The 10,978-nt window shown below is 45.3% G+C and overlaps 1 protein-coding gene across 5 annotated transcripts in view; it reads left to right on the plus strand.

Moving 5' to 3' along the window:
* Window positions 1-10,978, plus strand: part of CARD19 (caspase recruitment domain family member 19) — a 47,157-nt gene that overhangs the window by 20,737 nt on the left and 15,442 nt on the right. For 2 of the 5 annotated variants that reach the window (XM_015641279.3, XM_033517323.1), the window contains exon 5: window positions 5,817-6,030. The exons of 1 other annotated variant lie outside the window; for it this stretch is intronic. In XM_015641279.3, coding sequence (XP_015496765.1) covers window positions 5,817-6,030 — 214 coding nt within the window. Of the gene's footprint in view, window positions 1-5,816; window positions 6,951-10,075; window positions 10,272-10,978 lie in introns of those variants that run through there. 2 more of the 5 variants (XM_019008099.2, XM_015641276.3) reach the window with 2 other exon arrangements.

A 10,978-nucleotide genomic window follows, 5' to 3' on the forward strand; every position in this document is an offset into this window, starting at 1 on the left:
TCCTATCCTATCCTATCCTATCCTATCCTATCCTATCCTATCCTATCCTATCCTATCCTATCCTATCCTGTCCTGTCCTGTCCTGTCCTGTCCTGTCCTGTCCTATCCTCTTTGTGTCTTAAGGTTTCAGACACTTGGAGGAATTGCCCAATACATCACAAAATCTCTGAGCACAGCAATCCTCCTTGGTTTTCCTATGCAGAAGCTGTCTGAAGAGGTGCAGGGGATGGATCCTCTCCTGCCTGCCTTTTCCATGCTGTTTTCTGCAGCCCAGCTGTCCCAGTGTGGTTCTGAGACCTCCTGTCCGCTTTGGGGGGGTCGAGCGTGGCAGAATAAATCAGGTTGGGTGTGACAGTGCCCAGAGAGAGATTTCAATGTTCACAGGGACTGCATGGTCTGAGGGGCTGCATCCAAACACCTGGGGCATGGTTAACTTCACAATCTAAAGGGGTACCTGAGGGCAGGGGTCCAGGGTGAGCACAGCCCAGGGCCATGACCTGTTATGGAATGGCTCCATCAGCATCCCCCCAGCACCCCCTGCCAAGGCCTTGGCTTCATTCCCTCCGTGCCAGGGACTGGTCCAAGGCATTACCCACCCCAGCTAATTCAGCTCCCACACCCAGCCATGGGCACTGGCTCTGCAGTCCACTCAGAAGGGGAACTTGCTGTCCATATCTGACAAGGGAGTGGGTGGAGGACTTACAAATTCAGTCATTTTTACAATAGCTTTCTCTTTTCTTGAAGAAAACTTCTGCTGCTTCTTGTAGCATATGAAGTATCTGGAAGAGTAAGAACTCCTCCACCCTTGAAGAAGACTCTTTTGAGTGTATGTTAATTCATTTTTTACTAGAAAAGCATGTGGGTTGTGCTACTTTTCAGACTTAATTGAATAGGTTTAGAGATTAACATTTTGATTCAGTATTTTAGGAACAAAATACTGTAAGAAGAGATAAAATAAAAAGACCATTCTTTCAGGTAAGGCAATATAAAATAAAAATTCTTTCAGGCAGGTAAGGTATTTGTTAAGATTTACAGACAAATTTAGGATTGAAATACTGATCAGTTAAAGCAGTGCTGATGAGATAATTTTGGCTGCAATGAGGTGACCTGATGTCAGTACAGAAAGCTGATGTGTAGAAGTTATAAATAACAGAGAAGCCCAGCTGTGAGGCAGTAGGGGCTCCATTGTGCTGTTCTGGACCTGGCAGCCACGAAATTAGAGCTTTTCCCCTCATGTTTGAAGCATAGAACAAACATCACAAACATGTAGTTTTGCAAGGAAAACATTGAATTTTAGTGGCAACTGCTTTAGCTGTAATGAGCCTCATTGTGACTGCTTTGCTGGTTTAACAAATTGCTTTAAAATGATAAGAAATATGTGTACAAATACCAGGATCATGAACTACAGAGTGCAGCCACTCCAGATGGCACCTCTCTCATTTGGAGGTAAAGAATCATAATGGGGATGAACATACCAATTTTTAGCAGAAATATACACGACCTGCAAGTATTTCCAGCATATATTCTCTCTTACATTATTGAAAACATAAATAATGTTGAGCAGGGAAAAACACTTTACAGATCATGGTGCTGCTGGGAGGGAGGTGTTTCCCCAGCATTGCTTGTCAGAAGTTCAGAGCAGCAGATAGAACTTTTCTCTGTGCTGCAGAGGTTTGGGCCAGATTAGCTGAAAACAAGGGTCTGTGTTTAGGGAAGGGACATCAGCTGCAGCCCTGGGCCACGTAGTTAGAGGAGAACAATGTCCATGAGCCTTCAAAGCTGTGCCCAGGAGGATTCTGCAGGGCAGAGGGCTTGTCAGCATCTTGGGAATGGTTCTCACAGCCTGACTGCAAGATCTACCAGGATGTGTTATTTTTGAGTCAATTCTTTTCTGATGAAGAATAAAACCTGAGCCTGCTGTAACACTTCTCTGGAGCACTTGCTTGTGCACCCAAGACAGACAGTCCTGTGCCAGGCACATGGGAGAGCTGGGACCAGGCAGCTGCCAGAGAAGGTGTAGGTTGTTTTCTGCCCCGTGACAGGCACGGGGTAAAATATCAGTAAAGAGAAACTTAATGGCAGCTGTCCTTCCTCTGTGCCAGCTGCTGGTAGTGTTTGAGAGGCGGGGGTGAAGGTCACTGAGACGCTCTGTTGAAGAAATGGGTGTCCAGGAGAAGAGTGTGACGTGCAGAGTGGGGTCAGCTTAACACCAGCAGGGACTACACTCACCTGCTGCCCAGGGAAAGCCGTTCCAGGGCTTGACAACTCTGTCTGTAAAGAATTTTTTCCCAATATCCAACCTAAACCTCCCTCAAAAGAGCTTAAAAAGTGCCTTCAGTTTTCAGCAAGCAGGCAAAGCTTCACAGCAAACTGGTGCAACAGCCTCAGCAGAGCTTCTGCTCTAGGAAAACAGGTTTAAAATACAGGGTGAGGAAATGCAAATAAGCAATTGCTCTGATAAACATCATTGCCAGTTTTCACATCTATAAAGAATTATCTTATCCTGCTGTAATGTACATCAATTAAATTTGAAGTATCCATGCAGGGAGGGGGCTGTCTTGTGCTTGTTTAAGTAGTTTGTAGCATTTTCACTTGTTCTGTAAGTGAAGCCATCAGTTCCATAAATAACACAAGGAAATGTAAGTGTCCTGTGCCAGAAATGGAAGCCTGAATCCAATTGAAACGCTTCTGGTCTGGCAAAATACACACAGCCTAGTGTAACATTGTAAGAGCAAACAGCAAACCCTTCTGGCATGAAGAGACACTAAAGAACCAGGCACTCCCCTTTTGGAACCTATTTATAAATCATCATGTGTAGAAGATACTCTCCCAGGAGCAGCACAGTGTAAAGAAAACACTGAGAAAGCTCATTTCAGTTTGCATCAGCTTTCTAGTGATGGTCAGAAATGGCCACACCTGGGCTCTGTTGCTTTGCTTTTCATTGCAGAAGTCCTGTAACCTGTCCTGGAATCAATACTCTCTTGACTCAAGGGATGTGCTCATTTTTTGTAAGGGGGAATTGGTGATCCAGCACTTTCCACACTCAGGAGAACTGAATGTAGCTGTACACTAACTCCTTTTCATTCTCTGTTAGCTGAGAAAACCAGAAAAAAAGTAGTCCAGCTCAAAAATGCAATTTAAAGAGAATCAAAGAAAATTGGTGTGGTTTTATGTCTAGTGTGGAAGCATTTGGAAGAAGTTGGGCATTCCAGACTTGGGCTGTTTAGAGGTGAATTATTTTTCACAGCTCTAAGTCAAGTTATAAAACATTCTCTATGAAGTAGCTGATCTGACTGCAGGTCAAATGGAAAAGCCCATGTCTCAGTAGGCTTAAAGTCCCCCTTTCAGCTATTCACACAGCTGGAGCATATTACCAAGAAGAAAAAATCCTTCTGCAGAGAAGCAGGCTGGTGTGTTCTCACACAGAAGATATTTTTAGCAGCTGAAATTTTTGTACCAGAGCCCTTTCTGACTACAAGATGCTTTACCATTGTACCTGGCAAAAAGCAAATAAGGGCAATCTAGCAACAAAGAATTCCAGCTGAAAAGGTTTTGTGGAAAATCCCAAAGTCCTGTTAGGAGAGTGTGGCTCAGCACTTTCAGCATCACTGTGGGGTTTAATACTGCATCCCATAGAGCATCCAGTGAAAGGGCAAATGACCTGTTTGATACAATTGTATGGAATTGATACAGTTCCCTACACAAAATCTTTGATTGCATGGCACAAAGGACTGAAGGGGAGGAGACCCAGCATAGCAGAGGGGCAGATTTCCTTTCCCTGCTTTTCCCTGTTTTTCCCTGTGACTGGTCCAGCCTTGAGCTGCTCTATTCATGGAGTTTGTTTGTTTGTTTGTTTGTTTGTTTGTTTGTTTTCCCTCTTGTTTTTCCTCTCCTCTGTGTTCCCCACCACCACCTTTTAGAGGCTCAGATCTTCCCAGTACCTTTCAACATGCAGGTTTCAAAGAAAGCTGAGTCAGGGAAAGCGAGCTGTGGTTTTACCTTGGGGCCCTGTTTAGAAGGGTAGGATAAACTGGCTTTTCAATTACACCCATTTCTGAATTTCAGTCTTAACTGTCATGGCAAGAGCTCAAAGGGGGCATGTACAGCAACATGTGCTTTCAATAGAGCTGCTATTATTGTTTTCATAATGCTTTCCTGATTACCCCAGGGTCTTGTACAAAGCCACCAGGCATACAGCAACAAAAAAGTCCCCTCCCATCCTCTAGGATAAAAGCTGTTTTGAGAGGCAGTGCCAGCACCAGGCAGCTTTGTGGCTGCGTTCTCACACGTCTCGGATGTCCTGTTAACAGTGTTTTCCCTCCAGCAAGGAACAGCTCTCCAGTCACACTAAAAAATATTTTTGTGAATCCTCTAAATCCCATTGACAAATGCTGTGATGGCTATTCTTCTCCCCTGGTGGGAGCTCCAAAATTTTTCTGTCAGATAAAGGCTGTCCTTGTCAAATGCATCATGTACTTGGCTGTGCAGCACCCAGGGCAGGTTTATATTGCCAGGTAAGAGTGCAGAGAAGGGTTCTGATCCTCTTGCTGTGATGTTTTGATGTAGCCCAGTTGGGAACTGGAGTTAAGGAAAGTTGAAGTGCTTGAAAAAAACAGCCACACTTATTCAGGACAAAGTACAGAGCTTCCAGGGATGAGAGAGCAGAATGAGGACTGTGTCTGACTGAAGGTCACCCACGCAGAGCAAAGCCTGCTGCGTGCACAGTTATCCCTTGGTGACACTGCAACCCTCTTAATAGCTCTTCTTATCCTCTGCTGAGGTGAAACCCCACTGGCTTCACTGTCCCTCTGATGTGCTCAGGATTTGATCCATTGCTGGGAAGAGAGGTGCCTACTGTCTAATCCTACGCTTACAGAATCACATAATCATGGAATGGTTTGGATGGAAAGGGGCCTTAAGGACTATCTCATTCCTCCCCTTGCCATGAGCAGGGACACCTTCCACAAGATCAGGGTGCTCCAATCTCCATCCAGCCTGGCCTTGGACACTCCAGGGATGGAGCAGCCACAGCTGCTCTGGGCACCCTGTGCTGACAGATGTCAATGAAGGGTTAATAGCTCCTGAGATGGGAGGAATGGGTTGCTAAGCCAGGAGTACATTTCTTCTCCAAGTACACTTTTAGCTAGTTTGGGTTCCTGAGTTGGTGGTGGGCTATGGGTAATTGCAGTATTTCACAACATAGGGCTTTATAGCAGAAAACATCAGGGTGGGATGCCTTCTGCCCAGGTGAGCTATATTTATTGCTCTATAACCAGAACCCCTGGACTTGACAGAGCTGTAATCCAGGCAGGGCAATTTACAAAGACTTTTTTTTATCAAAGGTTGTTTTGCTGGCCCATGCAAGACTTAATTCCAGTCCTTCTCTGTGTATGTGCTGCTTTGATTTGATTTTTATTTTGACCTTTGACTATCACCTCAAGAAGATGGAACTGAGTTCCTTATACTATAAAAAAATAAATAAATGCACAGCAGCAAGTATCTCAGAAGAGTTTCTTTTGGCAGTGAGGTGTGGAGCATTACCCCACCCAGCTTCTGTTTCCTGATGGCAGGTCACAGGGGTGCTCAGTGCTCAGTTAGTACCCAGCAAAAAGGTACCTGAGAACTTGTTGAGGCTCTTACCATGACACAGTTATTTGCCCCACTGCTACCAACTGGTTTTGATGCTGGGAGAAGCAATTCCTTACGTTATAACACAAGTCATTTGTGAAACACCTGACGTGCCAATAAAATGCACAAATTCTGTATCTTCACCAGAATGAATGAAACAGAAATAACTTTTCCCTTTGTGCTTCCAGGTGCCAGGAAGAGTGGAGTCGGGATGATGTAGTTGCCAGGTGTTGCAAAGGCAGCAGTCACCTGCTGAAGGCAGCCAAGAGCAGTGATGCTCCTGGGACACACGCAGGACCAAGACACAGCACCACACTGCAGACAGTGAACTCCATACATGTTGTTGAAGTCTACAGTCATAAGGATAGCTACAACAAACAAACCTGCCAGATACCTGGATAGCTGGTGTCTGAAATGCAACTGCTTGTCTGGACCAAAATGAAATTTTGATAGAAAATGTGCCTTAAAGACAACATAGATAGTTCATTATTCATATGAATTGTAAGTTTTCTATATTCCAAGATGGTTATTTAACAGAAATGCTTCAAGGTCTCATACAAATAAATATATGAATGTTGAGGCTGTCAGTCCAGAGCTGTTCTCTGCTGTGTGCTGTGCAGTGTGACCATGGCAAAAACATAATGTCCTTCTGCACAGCTAGAGAGTGGTACCCAGTTTGTGTATCTGCCTCATATGAGGTTGCCAATAATAATTACACAACACTCAGATTCCAGTCTTCTTTCAACCAGTGGGTTTTGTAAGAATTTCAGAAATAAAACTCCCCCATATTTTTACAAAGTAGCGTGGTAGAACTACCAAAAAATGGTTTTAATTAAATGCCCCATCATTTTGGATGAGGAAGGTCTTTAATCTGCTCTGCATTTAGGGACCATGTGAGACTGGTCAAAGGCCATCTGCAGGTGTGCCAGTCTGCAGGAGAGGAGATGACAAAGGGAGGGATGTGGTGTTGTGCTGTGCCACACCTCGGGCTCCCCATCCCTGAGCTCCTGGAGCTCCTGCAGGTGTCCCAGTGTGAGAGCAGCTGGTGTGTGAGTGGAGACAGTGGTGCAGCCTTCCTGGAGCAGCCAGCTCGGGATCACTGCAGCATCATCCCTGTCAGAGCTCTCTAAATAAAGGGCTGAGGTAGCTTTTGAAAGCCTGCCTTCTTTTCCTATTGTTAATCTGTTCATTGTATGAGAAAACAAGGTGGATTTTTTTCTTGTTTTGTCCCTTTTAAATAGTTAAGTAAGTCAGGTTAAATAACTGATATGGCTCATTTTCTACTGTTTATATGCAAATAAATCCTACTTACAGTATAGTAATTTTTGTTCAAGTTGAAGCCTTACTTAATACTGTCATCAGCTGTTTAATGGGTATCATCACGTCCCTCTCATAGGTAGAAACACAAATTTATAGCAAGCTGCAGTAATTGTTTTATAGCATATCCCCTTGGTATGAACCAGGCATCCTCTTACGACCTGCAGTTCTGAAGCTTCCATTTTGAAATTCAAATTACTGTAACTTGCTGGCAAATACCCTCTTCTGTCCTGGCAATACTCTGCAGAGATCAAAAACACGTGCTTGAAATTCAATAACATGGAAGTTGCAGCAAAAGAGCTTTTTTCTTATTTCTAATAATCTCAGTTCTACTGTACATTACACCCATGTACACCCTGCAACACTCTTCTCATGCTCTGCAAAAAGGAGAATGAATGTACTTCCCATCACTCCACCCAATTAAGTTCTCAATTAATGCAATTAATAGTAGCCATTGTTTATCAGGACATAGTTGTGCTGTGAACTATTTTGCCCGCAGTTTTCAGTCCCCTGTCACAGTTTCTGTACCCAGCAGTGTGGGCAGCAGGGCAGGGGAGGTGGTTCTGTCCCTCTGCTCTGCTCTGGTAGGATCTCACCCAGATCTCTGTGTTCAGCTCAGGGACCCCAGCTCAGGACGGAGCTGGAGCTGCTGGAGAGAGCCCAAAGGAGGCCACAGAGGGGCTGGAGCCCCTCTGGAGCCAGGCTGGGAGAGCTGGGAGTGCTCTCCTGCAGAAGAGGAGATCCAGGGAGAGCTCAGAGCCCCTTCCAGAGCCTAAAGGGGCTCCAGGAGAGCTGGAGAGGGACTGGGGATGAGGGAGAATGGCTTTTCACTGCCAGAGGGTTAGATGCGGTACAGGAAGGAAATTCTTGAGGCTGTGAGGGTGGTGAGGGCCTGGCCCTTAGAAAATGGGAAAGGGCAAATCTAATAAGGGGAGAGAAGAGAACCTCAAAAGTAACAGAATGGAAGGGTTTATCTGATCCCCAGAAGTGTGGAACAAATGGTTAAACAATTCCTTCACAAAGAAGATACATCTCAACCTAGGATTAAAAAGAGCTGTAGGCATGGGAGGGAGGTGTTCTGTCCTGCTGGCAATATTATGCTTAGAGTAAATGTGTGAAGGGTGGTCAAGATATCCTTGATCCTGCCTCTCTGCAGCTCCTTTGAATTTCCTTCCTCTTCCCATCTCTATGATTATGTTCACTGAATTCCATGATTTAGTTTCCCGGTGCTTTAATTTTATTATGTGGCTTTAAAATGCAATAATATGACTGCAAGTGAAATAAATTCCCTGTTGGGATGTTTGGGTCAGCACTTTGTGTGAGCAGACAGCCTGGCTCCTGCTGGCTTGCAAAGCTGAGTAATGTTGGATTGAGGGACAAAGCGCACCCTTGGGCTGCCAGGGATGCTGGCAGTCCTGGGAAGCACCCCAGAAGGCAGGTGAATCCACTGTCCCTGTGCCAGAACACTGCATGGCTAGCATTTATTTGGGCAGCTCATGCAAGAGGCAGCAGAGCTACACCTAGATAAGGAAACAACACCCAAACTGTTTGTGTAAGATTTGTGGCTTGGCTCCCTCTGGGAGGTTAGCTCTGATGGCTGCACCCCCTGGAGTTAGCTTTATTGCTCATGCAAACATAATTTACTGTCAGAAGGGGGAAAAGCGCTGTGCAGGAAGGAGATGGGAGCAGCTGAGACTCTAAAATAGACACTTAAAACCTTGTAACTCCTAAATATTTGCTGGCCAGTGGTTCCAGCTGGATTCAAGCTCCTATTTCTGCTACAGAACACTTGCATTTCCTTGTGTATTTTATGAAACTGGTGGCTTGCACACTGCTCACAGAAGTGTTTCACACAGGACATACGTTGTATCTACAAACTGGAGTCTGCAGTGGCTTCTAACCCATGCCTGGTACTGGCCTTTACTTCGCTCATGGTGTGGGTTTCATGCTGGCTGCACACCATCCTCTCCATCATTCCTGGCTGTGGGGATCAGATGAGGCCTGGAGCTGGCACAGGGGTGACTTCCATGTGAGGACATGCACCCCAAGTGGATTTGTTCCTTTCCCACAGCTCTGCAGAACATCAGTTTGCCAAATCTGTCAACTGTTTATTTACACACCTATTTTAAGGGGAGGATGCTCTAACAGCTTTATTTGCTTCCTGTCTTCAAAGAATTCAATAGTTTGGGGTTTTTTTAATAATTAGTTGAGTATATTTTCTCATGTGTACAATTTGATTTGTGCTTTACAAGGGGTAAGATAAGAAGCCAAGTGCAGTATTGAAATGTTTGTGAAGCTGGCTGTTCATTCTCCAGAATCCGTGCAGTATTTGCCAGGACTATTTGTGATCAGTATACTTGGATCTGTTCTACATACCCATTCTTCCCTTATGCCAGGAACAAGAGATACAGAATTTTTTCATTATCTGCACCATCTTCTTGTTTTACTAATGCTGTTAAAATTTCCAAGGATTGAGTATCACAGAGCAGAATCAGGGGTGTGTAATTCACCGTGTACAAGGTGAATACACAGAAAGCTAAAACTCACCAGGGGTTTCCAGACCTGTGGATGCTGCAGGATATAATTGAATTCTCATTCTAATCATTGAATTAATTTCATGTGCTGAAATGGACCCTGAGGGATCGTGGAGTCCAACCCCTGGCCCTGCCCAGACCCCCAAAAAACCCCACCCTGGGCATCCCTGGCAGCTCCTGGAGCTCTGGCAGCCTCGGGAATGTCACCATTCCCTGGGGAGCCTGGGCAGTGCCAGCACCTCTGGGGGGGGATTATTTCATCCAAGTCAGTTCTGTTCCCATTTCATGGTTTGGCTTAACTGCTTGGGAATAAAGAGCTGGGAATTTGCAGCACAGCTTCTCCTTTTGTGTTTGGAGTCAGAGAACTTTTTTCTTCATCTCCTTCTAACCAACGAAGTAATCATACCAATAATCATACTCTGACTATATAAATAAGATTGGAAAAGAACCCATTTTATATGCAAAGCAACACTAGAAATTATTAGCGCACACAAAAAAAAAGCTTTCATAACTTTGAGTAAACAAACATCTTGGTTCTCGGAGCTAATTACACGTCCTTTAAAATCCCCAGCAAATTGCTGCTGGCTCCCAGGCGCAGAGGAGCAGCCGCCCATCGCTCCTGGCAGAGCTCTGCCGGCTGTCACAGCCGGACTCGCTCCCTCCCCGTTTACTTTCGCTTCCCAAAGCTGCCCGTGACCTCTGCTTATCCCGCAAGGAGGATTGCACCGCGGTGGGACGTGTGCCGGCCACGGCACCCACCCCGAAACCCATGGATGATGCTCTACAGAAGCTGTAAGTGCACATTTGTAAGGAGGAATTCGGGCAAAACAACGGGCTGAAAGATGGAAATTTGTGGGAACAGGAGTTCAGAGCCAGGGGGGAAGTGGCTCTGAAGGGAGTGGCCAGTCGGTCACTGCCTTCACATTTTCTTCCCCTTCTTAGAGCTTGTTTTTGTAAATTATTGACTAAAACTTGCTGAAGGGAGCCTAGTGCGCAATCTGAGCTTTTAAGAAATACTTTATTGTGTTTTCTTAAGCACAAAGAAAGACTGTTAGAGGAGCTGCTTGTGCTATCTGGACTCAATCTGTTGCCAAAGAGATCCAGTCCTCTGGCGGTGGGAATATAACAAAGTGTACTGTGATTCAACAATTAACAGATAGAAACAAACACTACATGATGATGTTGCCAGGACAAGGGTGATATTTAATAAGTCAGATAACTCACTCAAATAAACAAATCGGTTTAGCAGGGAGAAGCAATAGTGGCTGTTGAGATCAGCTAAGCAGGAAATCATTCTGCTGGGCAATAAAAACGCTGTGGTTCCGGTCACTTGCACGGCCACTGAATTGGGAGTCAGAGCTCTGAAATCAATCAGGGTTTTGGGAAGGCTGGGCTCTGTCGGGAGCGGGGTGCGCACTTCACCCCGGAGAGCTCTGAGCTCTGCTGCTCGTGTCCCCCGCTGTCACCGGCTGTGAGTGTCACCGGCTGTGAGTGTCACC

Source organism: Parus major, chromosome 12 (assembly GCF_001522545.3).
Source record: "Parus major isolate Abel chromosome 12, Parus_major1.1, whole genome shotgun sequence".
Classification (NCBI taxonomy): domain Eukaryota; kingdom Metazoa; phylum Chordata; class Aves; order Passeriformes; family Paridae; genus Parus; species Parus major.